Source organism: Phocoena sinus, chromosome 2 (assembly GCF_008692025.1).
Source record: "Phocoena sinus isolate mPhoSin1 chromosome 2, mPhoSin1.pri, whole genome shotgun sequence".
In the NCBI taxonomy this organism is placed as follows: Eukaryota; Metazoa; Chordata; class Mammalia; order Artiodactyla; family Phocoenidae; genus Phocoena; species Phocoena sinus.
Genome location: NC_045764.1, coordinates 73,011,917 through 73,033,862, shown reverse-complemented (window position 1 = coordinate 73,033,862; position 21,946 = coordinate 73,011,917). Strand labels below are relative to the sequence as shown.

General features: G+C 36.9%; 1 protein-coding gene and 1 pseudogene across 3 annotated transcripts in view; one reads left to right on the top strand and one right to left on the bottom strand.

Annotated features, from left to right (window-relative positions):
* Nucleotides 1-21,946, bottom strand: part of VPS13C (vacuolar protein sorting 13 homolog C) — a 176,398-nt gene that overhangs the window by 77,673 nt on the left and 76,779 nt on the right. For all 3 annotated transcript variants that reach the window (XR_004348280.1, XM_032621285.1, XM_032621287.1), the window contains exons 26-35: nucleotides 18,368-18,521; nucleotides 16,646-16,725; nucleotides 14,992-15,051; nucleotides 12,552-12,714; nucleotides 11,668-11,784; nucleotides 10,700-10,803; nucleotides 10,333-10,500; nucleotides 9,524-9,828; nucleotides 7,427-7,574; nucleotides 6,252-6,360 (exon numbers count right to left, since the gene is read on the bottom strand). Coding sequence is in view for 2 of the 3 variants with exons in the window: in XM_032621285.1 (XP_032477176.1) it covers nucleotides 6,252-6,360; nucleotides 7,427-7,574; nucleotides 9,524-9,828; nucleotides 10,333-10,500; nucleotides 10,700-10,803; nucleotides 11,668-11,784; nucleotides 12,552-12,714; nucleotides 14,992-15,051; nucleotides 16,646-16,725; nucleotides 18,368-18,521 (1,408 nt within the window). In the remaining variant the exon portion in view is untranslated. The remainder of the gene's footprint in view (nucleotides 1-6,251; nucleotides 6,361-7,426; nucleotides 7,575-9,523; nucleotides 9,829-10,332; nucleotides 10,501-10,699; nucleotides 10,804-11,667; nucleotides 11,785-12,551; nucleotides 12,715-14,991; nucleotides 15,052-16,645; nucleotides 16,726-18,367; nucleotides 18,522-21,946) is intronic.
* On the top strand, nucleotides 1,596-4,283 carry LOC116748421 (annotated as a pseudogene).

Genomic DNA, 21,946 nt, shown 5'->3' with positions numbered 1-21,946 from the left:
CATCATAAGGAGGATAATAAGAGCTAAGGCTTGATATGAAAGAAGCGGGGGCGGGGGGAAGTTAAAGCCTCTTACGCCATACCAAGAATCAAAAGTAAAACCATATGAATATGACCCTGTTGTCCTGAAATTCACGCATCCTGAAATGCAGCAAAATTGCTTTCTAAACTGTAATACACAACACTAATAATAGCTATCACTTGCAAAGTACTTAATCTCTGTGTTGGATGTTGTGCTAACAGACGTTCACAGACTATCTCATTTAACTCTTATAACAACACTTTAAGGTAAAACCTTTACATTGTCCTTATTTCCCATATGAGAAAATTGTGGTCCAGACAGATTCAGTACCTTGTCTAGTGTTTTCCATATGGAAAACCACTGCTGTTAATTATTACCTTTGAGAAAGCAATGCACAGGGCAAGGTTTCTTAACTATCACCTTATTTCAGCACTGTTCCAAACATAATGTGATTGAGGGAAAATAATTCTACCAAATATTTTGCTTCTACAAAACAATTCCTGGAACAGGCAAAGATTTCTTAAATAGGAAATAAAAAGCACTGATCAGTTTTTAAAATTGTGTATTAGAATTCATTAAAATTAACTAATTCTATTAAAAGAAAACCTATTAAGAGAGTGAAAAGGTAAAGCACAGACAGGGAGAAGATATTTCTACACATACACTAACATGTATACATATAACCAGCAAAGGGCTCCTAACCAGAATGAATAAACAACTCCTATACACCAATTAGAAAAAAGACCATACCTCAGTAAAAATAATGGTCAACAGACTTGAATGATCATGTCATAACAGAGGACATCCAAATGGCATATGAAAAGGTTTTAAATTTCATTAGTTACCAGGGAACAAATAAAAAACATAGAGATACTACTATATAACCACCAGGATGGCTAAATTTTACAAGACTGAGGATAGCAAGTACTGGTGAGAATGTGAAACAACTGGAACTCTCATACATTGCTAGTAGGAAGGTAAACTGGTTCAACCACTTGGAAAACTGTTCAATATAGCCTGGCGTAAGTTACTGAAGCAAAATGTAAGCTAACATATGACCCGATAATTCTACTCCTAGCTGTGTGTCCAAAAGAAAACAGTATATAAGTGTGCCGAAAGACTACAATGACATTCATAGCAATTTTACTCATGACAGTCAAATACTGGAAACAGGCATAAAAAGAACAAACTAGCGCTATAGACATCAACACGGATGAATCCCACAAAATGTTGAAAGAAGCCAAGGGATCCGCGCGTGGCAGCGCTGCAGCCGCACAGCTCTCTGCTGAGCCCCAGAAAGGCCGCGCCGGCCCCGCCACGCTCGCGGTCACGCTGCTCCCCTCGCCGCGAGGGGGGAGAGGGCTCGGGGCGGCGTGGGTGCCTACCGCCCTCCGAGGGGGCCGTGGGGACGGGGCGCGGGGGCTCTGCCCCCGGCCCGTGCCCAACCCCCCACCCCGCCGGAAGCCGCGCGCGGCCCTCAAGCCCCGGACCCTGAGTTCGTGACGCGAAGCTCCGAAATCCCCGGCAAGACTCTGCGGAGACAGGAGCTCGGGCCCGCTCTCACAGAGGTACAAATGATGCAAAATGGATACCTTGCTCCAGAGACAGATGAAGATGATCTTTAGTCTGGCTATAATGACTACAATCCAACCTATGATACCGAGGAACTGGAGAATGACACAGCTTTTCAGCAAGCTGTGAGAACTAGTCATGGCAGAAGACCTCCCGTAACTGCTAAAATACCAAGCACAGCGGTTGCTAGACCTGTAGCTACTGGGTATGGATCCAAGACATCCCTGGCATCAGCAGTGGGAAGACCAATGCAGGGGCTCTTCAGGATGGAGTTACTAGACCTATGACAGCAGTGAGGGCAGCTAGTTTTACCAAAGCAGCTTTGAGAGGCTCTGCGTTCGACCCCCTCGGTCAGTCGTGGGTCCCTGCACCGTCCCTGGAGGCCAGGAACGAAGACAGCCGAGAAGAAAAGAGGAGACAAGTGGAGAAGAAAGTAAATGAGTCGGTAGAAGAAAGCTGTATTGCTAACAGTCGTGGAGACTTAAAATTGGCCTTAGAAAAGGCAAAAGATGCAGGAAGAAAAGAGACAGTCCTGGTGAAACAAGGAGAACAAGTTACAAGTCCAGAAAACATCAATTTGGATTTAACTTAATCAGTTCTTTTCAACTTGGCCAGTCAATATTCAGCTAATGAAATGTATGCTGAAGCACCAAACACCTATCAAGTTATAGTGAAAAATAAGATGTTTAGCAATGCAGGACGGTTGAAAGTGAATATGGGAAATATTTATTTAAGACAAAGAAATTATTCCAAAGCCATTAAATTCTACCAAATAGCCTTAGATCAAATTCCAAGTGTCCATAAAGAAATGAGGATTAAAATTATGCAGAACATTGGAGTTAACATTTATTAAAACTGGGCAGGGCTTTCCTGGTGGCACAGTGGTTGAGAGTCCACCTGCCGATGCAGGGGACACGGGTTCGTGTCCCAGTCCGGGAGGATCCCACATGCCGCAGAGCGGCTGGGCCTGTGAGCCATGGCCGCTGAGCCTGCGCATCCGGAGCCTGTGCTCTGCAGCGGGAGAGGCCACGGCAGTGAGAGGCTCGCGTACCGCAAAAAAAACCACACACAAAAAAACCTGGGCAGTATTCAGATGCCATTAATTTATTTGAGCACATAATGAGTATGGCACCAAATCTGAAGGCAGGCTTCAACCTAATTCTTAGTTACTTTTCTGCTGGAGATCGAGAAAAAATGAAGGCATTCCAAAACTTGATTGCTGTTCCATTAGAAACTGATGAAGATGATAAATACATTTCACCAAGTGATGACCCACTTACTAATTTAGTGATTGAATCTATAAAAAATGATCATCTAAGGCAAATGGAATGTGAAAGGAAAGACATGGCAGAAAAATACATCATGACAGTTGCAAAACTCATTGCTCCTGTAATTGAAACATCTTTTGCTGTAGGTTATGATTGGTGTGTTGAAGTTGTGAAAGCTTCTCAGTATGTAGAGCTGACAAATGATCTGGAAATAATGCAATTACATACCTGATTTTAATCAAGCTGTAGAGACCTTTAAAATGTTTGGAAAAAAGGACAGTAGAGTGAAGAGTGCAGCTGCACCCAACCACTCATTCCTGTATTATTTGGAAAATGAATTTGCAGAAGCCGGTAGCTATGCAGATTTAGCTGTGAACTCTGACAGATATAATCCGTCAGCTCTTACTTATAAAGGGAATACAGTTTTTGCAAATGGTGATTATGAGAAGGCAGCTGAATTCTAAAATGAGGCTCTAAGAAATGATTCTGCTTGTACTAAAGCACTTTATAATATTGGCCTTACCTATAAGAAGCTAAACCAGCTTGATGAAGCTTTGGACTGCTTCCTGAAACTTCACGCAATCCTAAGAGACAGCACCCAAGTCCTTTACCAGACAGCAAGTGTATACGAATTAATGGAAGATCCCAATCAAGCTATGGGATGGTTAATGCAGCTGATTAGTGTTGTTCCAACTGACTCCAGAGCTTTGTCTAAACTGGGAGGATTATATGACACTGAGGGGGATAAATCCCAAGCATCCCAATATTACTATGAGTCATATAGGTATTTCCCGTCCAACACTGAAGTCAACAAGTGGTTCACAGCCTATTACACTGAAACCCAGTTTTGTGAAAAAGCCATTCAGTACTTTGAAAGAGCTTCTCTTATACAGCCTACACAGGTGAAATGGCAGCTGATGGTAGCTAGTTGTTTTAGAAGAAGTGGTAACTACCAAAAAGCGCTAGACACTTACAAAGATATTCACAGAAATTTTCCAGAAAATGTTGAATGTATACGTTTCTTGGTACATCTCTGCACAGACACTCGATTAAAAGAAGTTCAAGAATATGCAACAATACTCAAGAGATTGGAAAAAATGAAAGAAATCAGGGAACAGCACATCAAGTCTGGCAGGGATGGCAGCGGGGGTCCCCATGGCAGGAGAGACAGGAGCGCTGGCAGTGACAATGGCCAGAACTGTGGCTCCGGTAGCAGAGGCAAGCGGCTCAGCGCCCCAGCTCTGAGCCCTGCCTGGGACAGACGAGCCTCATGATGAGAGCAGCAGTAACAAGGAGCTAGATGCCTCCTATGCGGATCCGCTTGGCCCGCAAATAGAAAGACCCAAAACCGCAGCCAAAAAGAGAGTCAACGAGGATGATTTTGCTGATGAACAGTTAGGAGATGATTTGCTTCCAGAATAATATATATTTTAATATATTATTTATTAAAGGAAAGAAATCACCTTACAAGAGAATACTCATGTTAAAGTTTGGATTAATTATCCAAACTTTAATTTTGCACACTGTCAAAACTTTAAATGAGTGTATTCTGTTCTATGAGTATGGATTTAGATTTTGTTTCGCTTTTAATGGAATAAAAACATGTGAAAATTAAAAAAAAAAAGAAAGAAGCCAAAAATGAAAGTAAATTCTCTATGATTCCATTTATATGAAATTCAAAAAGAGGCAAAACTAATGTATGATATTACAAATCAGAATGGTACTTAATTCTGGGTGGATTCAGGGTCAGGGTGGGTGTTTGGTATTGATAGGTAAAGGCATAGGGAGAGCTCTAGGGTGCAGTGCTGGAAATGTTCTATATCTTAATCATGGTGATTACACTGGTGTAGCCATATATAAAAATCCACTGAATTGTACACTGAAGATTTGCACACTTTACTATATGTATTAACGTACTGTAAAAAAGGTTTTTCCACCCTAGTATTTTGGGTTTTTTCTGAGACACAATTGACATGTAATATTACATTAGTTTCAGGTAAAAAAAAGTTTTTTTAAATTGAAAAAATACAGTGAGATACCATTTTTCACTCAGCAGCAAACTGGCAAAAATTTTTAAATCTGGTAATACACTGTTAGAAAAACCACCTGATGGGAGTACAAAATGAGTATAAGTTCTATGGGGGTCAACTGGCAAATCTGTCAAAATGTTAATAAAATTAATTTTATTAAAGGTATTGATTGAATTCAATTATTATTTTAATTTAACAAAAACTAAATACCCTTTAACCCAGCAGTCCTGGTATTTCCCCTACAGATAAACATGCACTTGTAAAAAAGTGTATGTACAAGGATATTTAATGCAACACAGTAAGAGTGAAAGACTGAAAACCACCTGTAATGTCCATTGATAGGGATTTGCTAACTAAATTATGATACTTCAACAGAATTTAATACCAAGCAGCCATTAGAAAGAATGAGTTGTATCTATACACTGCATATATATAGATAGGGAATGAACACCAAGACACTGTGTATGTATATGTGTACATATAAAACAGCTTAAAAAATAAGTCTGGTAGTTACTTTGCCTTTAAGGGCCACTGTAAATAAGTCTGGTAGTTACTTTGCCTTTAAGGGCCACTGTATCTAATAATTTAAATACTATTTGCATTTTTATTGCTGTACAATTTTTTCAGTATCTTTGTTCACTGGTAATTTATCAACCACTTCACTTTATACAGCTAAAACTCATATCAAGGGACTTCCCTGGTAGTCCAGTGGTTAGGAGTTTGCACTTCCACTGCAGGGGGCATGGGTTCGATCCCTGGTCAAGGAACTAAGATCCTGCATGCCACACAGCACGGCCAAAACAATTTTTTTTTTTAATTTTTAAAAACATTAAAAAATAAAAGTCAGGGCTTCCCTGGTGGCGCAGTGGTTGGGAGTCCGCCTGCTGATGCAGGGGGCGCAGGTTTGTGCCCCGGTCCGGGAGGATCCCGCGTGCTGTGGGGCGGCTGGGCCCGTGGGCCGTGGCCGCTGGGCCTGCGCGTCCGGAGCCTGTGCTCCGCGACGGGAGAGGCCACGGCAGTGAGAGGCCCGCGTACCGCAAAAAATAAAAAAAATAAAAGTCAGATCAAGTATGCTACATAGCCTAGTGCCAACTTAAAATGTTCAAAAATTTTTCCAGAATTCACCATTGATCTGAAACCCTTCTTTATGGCCTCCGCCTAACTCATGCAACTTAGAAATAACTGACTTTACTCAACTTAAAAGCAAACTATGGTTTTATTCAATAACATCTTATTTGTTTTCTTGGTAATACAAATCGCAATTTGTAAATATATGTTTGTTTACTTCATTTTTATTGTTTGTCTCCCCTAAAAAATTGTAAAAAAACATTTATTACACCACCTACTGTCAACCTCTTACCTGTCTCTTGCACTCTCGGTTTCACTTTATTCAAGTCTTCAGTAGCCTCACCAAGATTTTCTGCTAGTATTCGAAATAAAAGATTAAGATCTTCTTGATTTAGATTAACCTGTGAAATATGATGTTCCAAGAAAAGATAAAGATATTTCATTTTAAAATGAAACAATTTTAATATGGAAAACAAATCCTTAGTAACAAAACACTAAGGACAGGATACTCTTAACATTGACCAAAAAGTTATATAATCACTGTACACTCAAGTATTCCACTACTTATGTTAAAAATTTCATTTTCAAATATAAGACAGTGTTTGGAGAAAAACAATGTGATTTACAAGTCAATATTAGTTTCATCTACTTAACCAATATGACCCTTAGTGAAAGCTAATAATTATTAAAGAAATCAGATCACTTTTTTTAATAAGTGACTTTCAGAACACACATAAATTCTACTTTTTAAACAATAACAATTTCAACGTAATAAAAACGCCACCTTCAATATGAAAAATTGGCATTTCACTCAATGCTATAATTATCTGAGGGGTACTCAGATATCCCTAAAATAAAAGAGTATATATATAATATATAGAATGAGCTATAATTATAATACACTAATAAATAATTTACAAACAGATCACTGCTAACGTGTACACATAACAAATTTAAAAGCTAAGTAACATTTAACTGAAGATTAAATTCTACCAAAATTAATAAAGATCCTGTTGGACAGTATCACACTGAAATTTTCCTTACAACAATCAGTAAAAATTCCACATTTCATTTAGATTTATAATGAGAAAGTCTTCAGAGTCTGAACTTTCAATAAGAAAGTTTTTTTCTGGGACTTCCCTGGTGGCACAGTGGTTAAGAATCCGCGTGCCAATGCAAGGGACACAGGTTCGAGCCCTGGTCCGGGAAGATCCCACATACCGCGGAGCAACTAAGCCTGTGAGCCACAACTACTGAGCCTGCACTCTAGAGCCTGTGAGCCACAACTACCGAAGCCCACGTGCCTAGAGCCCGTGCTCCACTACAAGAGAAGCCACCACAATGAGAAGCCCACGCTCCACAACTAGAGAAAGCCCGCGTGCAGCAATGAAGACCCAGTGCAGCCAAAAATAAATAAATTTTAAAAATAATTTTTTTAAAAAAAGTTTTTTTCAGTCATATACTCACATTCATTGACTCAAGATGACCTTTAATTTCCACAACAGGCACCTTGTGGTACCAAGATGCAGCTAGATTCCGATTTACATAAAACTCCAAATTAATTGGATGCAACAGCTGAATATCAGGATGGGAGATGCCTGGCTGGATCACTGTCCTAATGAAAAATATAATTGATATATATGCATAAACATAGGGGTAAATGCAACATATCATTAAAAAAACACGAAGCCCAAAGTTGCTGCTCTAAACATTGATTTGAAACAACGCTGTTTTAGTGTTTTCTAAACTTGGTCTATAATTAATTTAATCTACAATATACTAGCATGGACAGATTAAAACACAGCCGGCCCTTGAACAACACGGGGGACTAGGATGACAACCCCTCCATGCAATCATGTAACTTATAGTTTGCCCTTCATATTTCGGTTCCTCTGTATATGTGGTTCCTCCATAACCACAGTTCTAAACAACCACAGGTTGTATAATACTGTGTTATTTACCACTAGAAAAAAATATCTGCGCGTAAGCAGAACCATGCAGTTCAAACCCATGCTGTTCAAGGGTCAACTGTATATGACATACAATTAGCCTTTAAGAAAACTTTTTTCTTTAAACAGTAGATGACAACCTGAGTAAATTTTTAAAAGAAACTGATATTTTTGAAGCTATGGGGGAAATCATCAATACAGTTGTTCAAGGACTGATATGTGTGCTGGTACAGAGATTAGAGAAAAAAATGGCAAGATGAAAATTAAGCTATTTCTAAGTTTATAAGGCTCTTCAACCAGGATTCTTTTCTGGACTTGTCTTATAATCATTCCTTTTGTATTTAAGATAATTAAATCTCCTTGGACGGGGTAGAAAATGATTTCAAAATGAACATACACACTTTCAAATGTCCTCTGGTGTGAGCCCTAGAGATACATCATTACTTACACAGCATTCCTGCCAAAAATGTATAAGCTCGATTAAATCATGAGAAATCACTCAGACAAAACTAAATTGAGAGTCATTCTATGAAACAACTAGACTGAACTCTTCAAAACTGTCGTCATCATGAAAAACAAAGAAAGGCTGAAGAACTATCCCAGAATAAATGTCTATCAGTACAGAAATCCCCCTCACTAATATAGGATACAATTAAATGCCACATGTTGTCCTGGATTGAGGGGAAAATTCTTGGAATAATTGGTAAAATCTGAATATTGAATGCATATTAGATAATAGATTATATCAATGTTAAATTTCCAGAATTTGATAATTGTGGTTATTATGTAAGAGGATTAATGTCCTTGTTCTTAGGAGACACATGCTAAAGCACTCTGGGGCAAAGCATTAAGATATCTATTCTCAAATGGTTTAGCAAAAAATGTTTTAATTTCCAATTATAAAATAAATCTTGGGGATGTCCTATGATGGTGACTATAGTTAATAAGACTGTACTGTATATTTGAAAGTTGCTAAGAGCATATATCTTAAAAGTTCTCATAACAAGAAAAAAATTTTCTGTAAATATGTGTGGTGATGGATGTTAACTAGACTTACTATGGTGACCATTTAGCAATACATAGGACTATCAAATCATTATGTTGTATACCTGAAACTAGTATGTCATTCATACCTGAATAAAAATAAAATTTTAAATTTTTAAATATTTTAAATAATATGTATATACAGAGTTAAAGCAAATGTAAATAATTGGTGAATCTATTTGAAAAATTATAGGTACTATTTTTGTAATTTGTCTGTAGGCTTGAGATTTTTCAAAATAAAAAGCTGATTAAAAGACAGTTCTGGGGGCTTCCCTGGTGGCGCAGTGGTTCGGAGTCCGCCTGCCGATGCAGGGGACGCAGGTTCTCGCCCCGGTCCGGGAAGATCCCACATGCCGCGGAGCGGCTGGGCCTGTGAGCCATGGCCACTGGGCCTGCACGTCCGGAGCCTGTGCTCCGCAACGGGAGAGGCCCAGGTACAGGAAAAAAAAAAAAAAAAAGACAGTTCTGTGCAACAGAAGTATGTTGAGCATGAATTTCAATAGTCATAAAATTTCATAGACAATATTAAATAATACTTAAATATCAATACATAATTATTGAAAGAGCATACCTAGAAAGCTTAAGCTTTGTTAGCTGCACATCCATTCTATCAATTACTGGAGGGTCTGAGTAGTCTTCACCAGATATCAGACTGAACTGATTGTGAACTCTGATTAACCCAAGATCTACCACTACTGCATCGGTGGAAATGGAAGACTGTGGGATGACTATAACTGGTGCTTTCAAATCAATATTGATAGAAACACGAAAGCTCCTCTGGGCAAAATCTTTCACACTTGTGGCAGCCTTTTCTGCAGCCTGAGCAGTGGCAGCACTCAGAGCCTCTTTGGCTGTCTGGAAATTGTTCAGGAAGTTCTGTGGACACAAAATAAAAGGAGTAATTCAAACAGGAGGACAAGCACATCATTTCTAACACCATCTTCTTTTTATTTATGTGCTAATTTTTTTCCAATAAATAACTTTCAGTTTAGTCCTATCTTTCTAGTTAGGAAAGAATTACTGATTATCCATCCATATTTATGAGCTACCTGACAAGGGCTAATTATAATTAGACTTATATGGCTGAGGAACAGAGAAAAAAACAGTTTTAATAGTTTTTGCACTTGAGAATTTGATTCATTACATTCCAGCAAAAATAATTCCAGTTCTAGACAATGCTAGACAAAAATCATTATATGATTCAGATTTCAACTGTTAAAGAAAGGTTTTGACCTCTACATTAATCCATAAATACCATCAATAATCAAATAAATGCACAACCTGACATTGAAAGTTTTAAGATTTGCAATAATCATAATTATCAGACTTATTTTAAGTATTTCTAAGCCAAAAAAATCTATATATAAATAGTGATTTTACCAGAAGTGACATGAGGAATTTATGGAGATAGACAATCTGAATACAGCCAACGTTCAGTGACACCACACTATCCACTTTGGACATGTCAGTATAGGAATCCCCCTCAGTAGCATCTGGATACAAATCCAAGTTAAAATGAAAGACTTCATTTCCCATTATTGACACAGCCTGAAAAGCAGAGATTTGAATGCACTCCATCCAATGGACAATGACAAAATAAAATTCCAATTTAAAAGGGTTTATAATCATTATAGAAACATTTTTCTATCAAAATATATTTTATTAGTATTTTAAAAAATAAAATATATTTTAAAATAAAATCTCACATTCAATCATCAATATATATTAATGATTTATTATCACCTACTTTTTTATGAACTGTCTTAGGATCAACATCTGTGACAATAATATTTTCCAATCTGGCAAATAGTGACTGTTTTCTTGACTGAAGAGAAAGGGAAGAATCAAGTCCTGGAAAAGAAATTATATCATTATAATTTCTATAGATACCATAATAAGATCTGAAGATTTTTCTTCCATTGCATAACTTTATTCTGTAGGTGATATTTTTTATAAATTTAGCAATGTTTGAACTCACAATTGATAAATAAGTGCAATATTAGATATTTTTAGTTTTATGAACAATGAAACCTGTTAACTCATTAAAAAATAATTATTTTCAACCCTGTGAAAAAACTACATCTAGTGCAAATAGATTATCTTAGGATTTTAGTAAATTCTTTACACCTTATATCCAGTCATTTACATGGAGACTATAAGAGTTTCATGAATCAAATTCAGACTAGTAGATGCACTGCCAGTTTAGAAAGAACAAAGAAAAACCCTAGTTTTCTGGGTTTTAAGTTCTTCAAGAATTGTCTTAAACATATTCTTTACCTTTACCAGATCACAATGAGCTGGTAAAGAGAGTCAGAGAAAAAAACTACATTCATTTTAGCAGATTTTGCCTAAAAGAACATAATGGGCTCAGAGGATTTGTTCTTCATGATAAGGTTGCTTTGCATTTGTACCAAGATAAAGTGTATTCACAGACCTTAAACTGAATTCTGGGTTGACACTTAGCTCATCAACAGCATCCCTACATTGACATTAGTATTCCTTTCACCTCTGAGACAACTCTCAAAAGGGTCCAAAACACCAGTATGTGTGGTTCAACTCTCAAAGAGTTAAGAAAACATGCAATCCAATTATGTCATAAAATAAAATAATCCAGTTTTCACAGCTCAGAGCCTTCCATTTTATATATACTTTAGCATTGCAAAAAACAAAAAAGCTTATCTTTTGAACAATTTTTAATATCATGAGAACTTTTACCTTGAATCTTGATTTCAGCAATATTGTTCTTCTCATCACAAACAATAACACAGAAAGCATTCAACTTGGCAAACAGCCTGAAGTGAATAATGTCACTCTCCTTAGAGGATACAATCACTGCATATAAACAAAGCAATTCTATCACAGTGGATTCTGGTCATATACATTCTATTAAGGTTTCTTCTCTATATTAAGTGAACCATGGTTCTGCTTAAAATAATTTTAAAATTCTCAAATTCTTAAGTATTTCAAACACTTTTTTTTGCTTTATATATTCTTTATATATAGTTTGCATTTTTAATAGTGAGATGTACTACTTTGATAATGTAAAAGCAAGAAAAACCTTAAAATACATAAAGATAACAACACTGAAACTCAAGGAAGTTACTGAATATTAAATAACATGCCTATGGTCCCATAGTTTAAGTAGCAGAGTCAGGATTTGAACTGAGTTCTTTCTGATCCAAAAGCTGGGCTCTTATCCAATTCGATGCTATCCCTGAACCCTGGCCCTCATGTCTCTGGGTCTTGATTTCCTTATCTGTAAAATGTTAGGGAAGATTAACCCTCTATGGAGTCCTTTCAGGAGCCACTGAGAGGAGGAAGAGCTCAGAATAAATACAGGTCTTCTTCCCCTAATACTCATATAAAGGCATCCCCCATCACCACCAGAATAAGAACAAAAACATTTTTTTTAAACAACAGTATTAACTACATTTATCTTACATATCAGGCACCCATGTATGACTCAGTTTGAAGGGAAGAACAAAGGTAGGCAAAATGGCATGTACATGACTAACCAGATGGTCTCTCATAAGATTCCCCATTTAGCTCTACAATTCTAAAACTCTTACTAACAAGAAACAAAACAGTGTCTTTCATACTTTTCTGCAGAGCTGAATTTTTTTGTTGCTTTTCAGTAGAAATTTGTACTTCCTTGGTATCACCCATGTTTTGGCCATCTGATGGAATTATGGTTGTCAGGTAATTAAGAGAAGAGAGAAGAGCTTGTGTATGCAGCAACAGGTTTAAAGATGAAAAAGCCACCTAGAAATATTTTTAAAAGAAAATTAGTTCCCAGGCCAATTATACCAGTAGTCTGCATGATGTATACAAAAGGCTCCTAACTAGGCTTGCATCACTGCCGTATACCACTTAAAAGGAAGAGAGAAGAGAGGAAGACTCACAACTCACAGTCCTTAAACAGGCAATATATGGAGAGTAAATTATACTTACACATTTTGGGGGTTCATTTGAGTATCAAGGTAACCTAATTACTCCATTTCCCAATCCTAATTACCATAGAGCCTACAATCTGCCTGTCATGGCCGTTCCAAGATTCAATATATATATCACTTTTTTGAATCTTCAATGACTATTATTGTGATTATATAAAACATATAAGTTAGAACATGAAACTCCAGAATCACCATGTATTACCACCGTGTTAAGAAATGATTTCAGGCTCTTCAAATGGCTCTGCACATGGCCATTGAAGCTACAGTGTCAGCAGAAGCCAGTTCGCACTAGGAACTCTGGTGTGAAGGGCTGGGTGCGAGGCCTCTGCATGCAGCACCCTATGAGCAAGTGCATCTACACTAAGCACAAAGGAAAAAGAAAAAGCTTGCGGGATCTTGGTGCCCAGGCTGGAGGTCAGGCCTGAGCTCCTGTGGTGGGAGCTCCACCCAACTGCCTGCAAACTCCAGTGCTGGATGTCTCAGGCCAAACAACCAGTAAGACAGGAACAGAGCACCACATACCAAAAAAAAAAAAAAAAAAAAAAAAGAAACGACAAAAAAATATGTTACAGACAAAGGAGCAAGGTAAAAACCTACAAGACCAAATAAATGAAGACGAAATAGGCAACTTACCTGAGAAAAAATTCAGAGTGATGATAGTAAAGATGATCCAAAATCTCGGAAACAGAATGGAGAAATACAAGAAACATTTAACAAGGATCTAGAAGAACTAAAGAGCAAACAAACAATGACGAACAACACAATTACTGAAATTAAAAATACTCTAGAAGGAATCAATAGCAGAAGAATGGATAAGTGAGCTGGAAGATAAAATGGTAGAAATAACTGCCAGGAAGCAGAATAAAGAAAAAAGAATGAAAAGAACTGAGGACAGTGTCAGAGACCTCTGGGGCAACATTAAACGCACCAACATTCAAATTATAGGGGTCTCAGATGAAGAAGAGATAAAGAAAGGGTCTAAGAAAATATTTGAAGAGATTATAGTCGAAAACTTCCTTAACGTGGGAGAGGAATTAGTCAATCAAGTCCAGGAAGCACATTGAGTACCATACAGGATAAACCCAAAGAGAAACACGCTGAGACACATATTAATCCAACTATCAAAAATTAAATACAAAGAAAAAATATTAAAAGCAGCAAGGGAAAAGCAACAAATAACATACAAGGGAATCCCCATAAAGTATGGGGATATGGGGATATATGTATGCATACAGCTGATTCCCTCTCTTGTACAGCAGAAACTAACACAACACTGTAAAGCAATTATACTCTAATAAAGATGTTAAAAAAACAAAGATTTCAAATGTGACATTCATGAGATTTAAATATAAAATATGCAATTAAGAGTGAGTTCTCAGTCACTAAATAATCTTCTAAAACCACAATTATGGTCCTATCATTTAAAAATAAAGAATATATAGCTTATAGGAGAAAATATATTTTTAAAAACAGTAACTCCAGAAACCTAAAATAGCAACACAAATTGCTTTAAAGAATATAAGATTTTCTAATAGCAAGTTGAAATTTTTTAATAATCACTTTTTATACAAAAGGACTTCTTTTCATTGCTTCAAGACACTAAGTGGATATAAAAATTATTAAAAGGAAGATTCAATATTCAACAGATTTCCCATCTCTCAAAAGTATAATCTGAAACTCATTTCTCTCATTTTCTTTTTACTGTATCCTAAAATTACATTTTGCCTCTTCTTCCTCTACTTGAGTACCTTAGTATAGCTCCAGAAGTACTCAACATCTCTCCTTATATTTCACATACTTTCTGAACCCTGCATTAAAAGACAGTATCTAGTTTGGTTTGTTCAGAATCCTGTTGGTTCTTTGTAAATCAAAGTTCCCTCATCTACAGCATTCCCTCCTTTAGAAATAATTAGGATGTGATACAGTGAGTTAAATAACAGTATTATTATCCTGAATCATAAACACAGAGCATGGTAGACATTTATGAGGGTAATTTATAACTTTTAATGGTTCCTCAAAGGATACTCAAGACTTACAGAGTAGGTTATTTTCAAACAGGATCTATTCTTTTAACAGAATTTCTTACCTTAAGTGTTTGTTCAGTTTTTTCAAAACTAGTTTGAAAACTGGGTCCATTCTTATCAGCCTAAAAAAAACAAAAAAAAGAAAGAAAAAAAAAGTTCTAAAGAAGGAATTAAGACCAAAGTAAATGAATCACTTACTTATAATCTGTACTTAATTTATTTATATTTAGTTATAACTATTTTAAAATACATTATATATTTAATTTTATTATCATTATTATGAAGTTACATCCAAACCTATTTATTTATCATGAGTAAAAACTTGTCCTCTTCAAACAGAGGAGAGCATGGCATCATTCACTTTTGGGAAACTGCAGCTAGGGATCAGAATGATAAACTCTGAGGGTTAGAAGGTTTAAAGGTAGTCTAGCCCATCTATCACCTAATGTTTAAATACCTTTAGAAAGTCTTAAGCAAGTCTATTTTAGGATATCTCCAGTGAAAGAAACCTCATTTTCTTAGAAATCCAAACTTTAGAGAAGTTTGATTTAATGAGGTCTTCACACTGAATCAAAAATCTGTCTCCTGGGACTTCCCTGGTGGTCCAGTGGGTAAGACTGCGTGCTCCCAATGCAGGGGGCCCGGGTTCAATGCCTGGTCAGGGAACTAGATCCCACATGCATGCCGCAACTAAAGATCCCACATGCCGAAATGAAGATCCTGCGGGCCACAACTAAGACCCGGTGCAGCCAAAAAAAATAAAATAAATAAATAATCAATTGGTAAATTAATACATATTTTTTAAAATCTATCTCCTATCATAATAACCAATTGGTTCAAGTTATGTCCCTTGGGAACATACACAGTAAATTCAAAGTTTTACCCCCTGTGAGAAGCCTTCTGGCTAGATCAATATCCCTGCCTCCCTGCTCCCATAATGCTTTGTGTTCTTCCTTATTAAAGAATCAAACACATTATATATTTTTTTGAATTTTATTTTTTTATACAGCAGGTTCTTATTAGTTATCCATTTTATACACATCAGTGTATACATTCCAATCATAATCTCCCAATTCATCACACCACCCACCCCCTGCCACTTTCCCCCCATGGCATCCATAAAACACATTATATTTTAATTGTTGTTTACCTATCTCCCTACTGGTCTACAAATTCCTTGAGAACAAAGAATGTTTTTCATCTCTGTATCCTAACACAACCTGACACAAAAGACGTTCAACAGTTATTGAATAATTAAATAAATCAACTAATCTTGAATGAAGCTGAATACCATCAGTTCATATAACACTCTTCAACATTCTTCATATAACATATTTTTGAGTCCTTCCGAATCCGGGCAATTCTCTTCTGAACCAAATTCAATTTGACTTTATCCCTTTTGATGTAGGATACTTAGCCAAATATCACCTACACATACAATGAATGTAGGTAGGTGAATGTGCCCCAGAAGACAGTAGTAGGACCTACTTCACCCCAGGCTTCCATCTTTGTGGACAAGAAGTGTGACTTTGTAAAATCCTAGTCCTTACTTGAGTGAAAGAGAAAGAGGTGTGCAAATGGAAAGAGAAACAGTAGATATCCCTATGATTCAAACCTATGATACACAAGAGCCTTTAATAATCTACTGTCATCTTTTTCCTTCCAGAGGACAGTTTACAGTATACAATAAATATATAAACATTCTATGACCCTTACCTTAATGTACTCCGCTTTTAAGAGATCTAATCCAGGTTTGTCAGAAGAGCTAATCAAGTGAAGGGGCTTCTTTTTGGACCCTAGATTAAAGAAAAAGAAAAAAAAAGTGTTTCAAATAAATTGCTCTTTTTTACATTTGGAACTTCCAACATGTCCTTTTCTTCTTAAAAAATTTTATTAATTAAGCTTTAAAAAACTACCTGCACATATTTTCATGGTTATTAAATATTAAGGTCATCACTGGTAAAGAAATAAGCCAATCCAAATCCTTACCTTACCTCTGACATCCAACTTACTTAAAAACATGCATACTGTATTTATTTTCTCTGATCGTACATCTGCGTTCAAAAGTAATCAAAACTTCGCTAGATGTTTTTAAGACCATATGTGCATTCGTAAGGCTACGGGTGTTAAGAATCAGGAAATTTGAATTCTAATTCATCTCTACCTTTACCAAAAGCTATTTAACTTCAGTTTTCTCAACTACATAACAATGAGGTTGAACTAGAAAAACATGTAGTATTCTATGGAGCTCTAAAATTTCATTCATATTAAAGAAATTTAAATAATTTTCCTTTGTTTAGACTAAGAGAAGGCTTACACAGAAGAGGAAATAGTTTTTTGAAGGGAGGGGAATTGTTAAATTTCTTTAAATTTAAAAACAACAGGTACCACCAGATGTCCTCTATATCCTCATGTACATGTCCCAAGGAACTACCTCCAGAAGCCATGGAGGGATAAGTGATTTATCCACTCTTTTATCCATCTTTTATTATTTGCAGTTTTATAACTCCTGTTTCTGAGATATCTCAGAATTTTCCATTGAAATAACCTTCTCTAAAGGAAAATATAGCCTAGAAAATTTATTATTTGTATTTTTCCCCTTAAGACAATAATGTAAACTCCATCTCTCCACAGTGCTTATAGGAGCTTACTAACACATAAAACATTTTTCTTCTAAGCTGAGGTTAATTTTAGTTAGAGCTATTTAAAAAATAACAAAAAAATAGGTCTTTATATTTGATTAAAATACTTGGCAAATATTAGGTAACCTTAATTACTGTAGATTCATCCATTCCTTCATTCCTCATCCAATGAGTATACAAGATGTACACTGAAATGCATAAACCATAAAAGCTTCTGAAAGAATTAATTTTATGTCCCACCATTTTCATTTTCATAACCTGATGCTGCTTCTGATATATGAACACTATTGAATCAAAAGAGTAAGAACTTCAATATTATAAGACCAGAGATAAATTCTAGGTTTTTCTATTAGTAAGATGCATGATCTTGAGTAACTCACTTAATCTCTCTTTATTTAACCTTCCTTTGTTTGTAAAATGGGATTAATACTCCCTATATAAAGGGGATTTATATGGACTCTCTGAGTAGATCATAGCAGTTAAGAATACAGACCCTAGGGGCAGATTTCTAGGGTTTTAATCATGGTTCAGCCACTAACTAACTAGCAGTGTGACCTTGGGTAAATTATGTAACCAATTTATGACTTTGTTTCCTCTTGTGTAAGTTGGAGATAATAGCATTGCCTATCTTATAGCATTGTTACAAGGATTAAATGAGTTATTATTTATAAAATGCTTAGAACACTGCTAGCTATTATTTATTATAATTATTACTATATAAATGAATGTGTTTCAGATACTCAAAAGTAATACTAAATCTGTTACTGTCTATTATTTCTAATTTTATGGCTATTACCTTGAATTTCATAGTAATCCAAGCTGATTTTCTTTAAGTAAGTTACCGCAGTTAAATCAAATGTTCTCATTGTAGACTCTGTTCCTAACTGAGTAACATTAAACACTAGAATTGTATCCTCTTCCTTCTGTTGTTTGGTAAATTCCAAAATCACCTAAAACAATCAGGACAGCCAATGAAAGGCAGATAAGTACTTTGAATCATACTTAAAAATACAAAATCCTTCCTCATATATACAGTCATGACCATAGTAGAAATTTTGCTCATACTCTTCTATTACCATCAAGTTATTTACCATGATTGAAAGTTATCATCTTTTTGGCTTTTTTTGTTTTGTTTTGTTATACGCGGGGCTCTCACTGTTGTGGCCTCTCCCGTTGTGGAGCACAGGCTCCGGACGCACAGGCTCAGCGGCCATGGCCCACGGGCCCAGCTGCTCCGCGGCACGTGGGATCTTCCCGGACCGAGGTACGAACCCGCGTACCCTGCAACGGCAGGCGGACTCTCAACCACTGCGCCACCAGGGAAGCCCGGAAGTTATCATCTTAAACTCTATTATTGAGAATATAACTACATCTATCTAAAAATCATGATGAAATTTTATATCCTTATTGATTTACCTTTTTAATTTAGTAAAAATAGGCATGTATGAATTCTTCCTGAATATAATTTTTTTTTTGCGGTACGCGGGCCTCTCACCGTGGTGGCCTCTCCCGTTGCGGGGCACAGACTCCGGACGCACAGGCTCAGCGGCCATGGCTCACGGGCCCAGCTGCTCCACGGCATGCGGGATCCTCCCAGACCAGGGCACGAACCCGTGTCCCCTGCATCGTCAGGCGAACTCTCAACCACTGCGCCACCAGGTAAGCCCCTGAATATGATTTTTAAAAATCTTTACCTCAAAACTAAAAGTCATGTCTGGTGATATAAGAATCATCTCCATTAATGTCAAAAAGTATGACAACAACATTTACTATTACACTACTATTCAAATTTATTGTAGAAATGATAGCCAGTATATTTAGCCAATGAAAAATAAAACATATATGTTGCCATTTTTAAAACATCCAAGTTCTTTGATCTCCGTCAAGAGATGGAGGTCTTCGCCCCACCCCCGCAGAATTTGGGCAGGGTTGTGACTGCTTCAATCAACAGAGTACAGGGCTTCCCTGGTGGCGCAGTGGTTGAGAGTCCGCCTGACGATGCAGGGGACACAGGTTCGTGGCCTGGTCTGGGAAGATCCCACATGCCGCAGAGTGGCTGGGCCCGTGAGCCATGGCCACTGGGCCTACGCGTCCAGAGCCTGTGCCCCGCAACGGGAGCGGCCATAGCAGTGAGAGGCCCGTATACCGCAAAAAAAGGCCATGAAACTTCCACCTGGGATTTCTTATTCTGGGGGAAGCTAGTTGCCATGTAAAAAGTTCAACTACCCTGAAGCTGCCATGGTCAGGAGGCCGTGAGTTGGTACTGTGGTCAGAAGTCCCAGCCAAGGTCCCAGCCAACATCCAGCACCAACCGCCAGCCTCATGAGTGAGCCATGAGGCCCACTGAGAGCTCGGGTCACTGCTACACTAGTCAAATGTGACTGAAGGCATGTGAAAGACTACATGCAAAAATGACTAAGCTGGGCCCTTCCACAATCCCTAACCCACAAAACTATTAGCAAGATAAAATAGCTGTTTTGATAAAAATAGCTGTTTTGAACTATCAGATTTTGGGGAAACCTATAAGCCAGCCACAATAACTGGAAAAATATAAATGCTGAAAAAAAAGCAAAAACTAATATTATTAGCAGTGATATAATCATATACCTAAGAAAAATCAGGAGCGTCAACTGAAAAACAGAAACAATAAAACAGTACAGTAAGATATTCAGTACTGAATTGATATACAAAAATAAATTTCAAATAAATCAATGATTTAAATGAAAGCATTAAAATCATAAAATAATAAATAAAATCATGGGTAAATATTTTTGTAATGGAGGATAATTTTCTAAACACACACTAAAACTAGAATATAAAGGAAAAATTAGATTTCACCACAGAAATATTTAAAACTTCGGAATGGCAAAAAAAGGTCAAATTGGGAAAAATATTTCAAATAGCACTATTTTTTCTTAGATGATTTTGATTGTTTATGACTTTAGTTCATTCATTCAATACTCAATAAAATATTTATTGAGTATCATCTTCCATGTATGAGGGTGTGCCAGCCACTAAGAACATCAAAATGACCAGGACAGACAAAGTCCTTGTCTTCAAGAAGCTTACATTCTAGGGAGGATGAGGAAAAGAAAAGGTTGCTATTTTGTGTTGTGTGGTCAGGCCTTTCCAATAAGATGGCATTTCTAAAGGAAGTAAAGAAGCAAGTCATGCAAGAAAAGAGTTTTCCAGACAAAGGAACCAGCAAGCACAAAGAATATGCTTTGGTATACAAGAAAGAACAAAAGGCAAGTGTAAGCTCCATGTGGAAGAACTCTGCTTACTGCTGTAGCTCTAGTATCTAAAACAATGCCTGGTACATGACAACACTTGATAAACATTTATGGAAGGAATAAATGAAATATGGCTGAAGCAAAATGAGCAAGGAAGAAGAGAACAGCAGATGAAGCCAAAGAAGTCACATGGTGTGACTTGTAGGCCATGGGAAGAATTTAGCCCTTTACTGTGAGTGACATGGGAAGCCTGTGTTAGGGTTATGAGCAAAGCAATGGCATGAACTGACTTTGCCTTTAAAACAACCACTCTAGGGACTTCCCTGGTGGTCCAGTGGTGAAGAGTCCGCCTTCCAATGCAAGGCACACAGCTCGATCCCTGGTCGGGGAACTGAAATCCCACATGCCTCAACTAGAAAGAGAAAACCTGCACGCCACAACTAGAGAGAAGCCTGCATGCCACAACAAAAGATCCCGCATACCACAACTAACACCCAATGCAGTCAAAAGGATAAATATTTTTTTAAGAAAAGATTAAAAATAGTATCACTCTAGCTACAGAACAGAGTACATGATGGAAGCAGAGAGACAAGAGGCCACTGCAATAGTCCAATCAAGATATGATGGTGACGTGGACAGTGCAATAGCTGTGGAAGGGAAGAACAATCATTTGAATACATTTTGAAGGTAAAGTCAAGGGGTTTTCTGATATGTTAGACGGGAGTATGAGAGAAAGAGAGAAGTCAAAGAAGTCTAAACATGGAGAACATATCTTTCTTTAAACAAATGCCAATAATACTTAGATATAAAGCAGTCAGTAAGAAATACCTCCTTTTTATACCTTTTGTTTTATTTCAAAGCAATGCGTATTCATTTAAAAAATTTTTAATATATATAAAAGCAAACAGGTGGGAATGAAAAACTATAATCCCACCACACAGAGATGAACACTGTCATTTATTTAAAAAAAAGTGTGTATGTGTGTGTTTATTTTCTAAATGGAATCATAATATCCTTGGAATTGTAATCGCTTTTTTTTTTCCCCAAATAAAGATATGCGGTGACCATCTCTCGATGTCGATGTTTTCTTTTATTACTACCAGACTTTCAATGGCTGTAAAAGCCATGTTGCAAATTTAGGT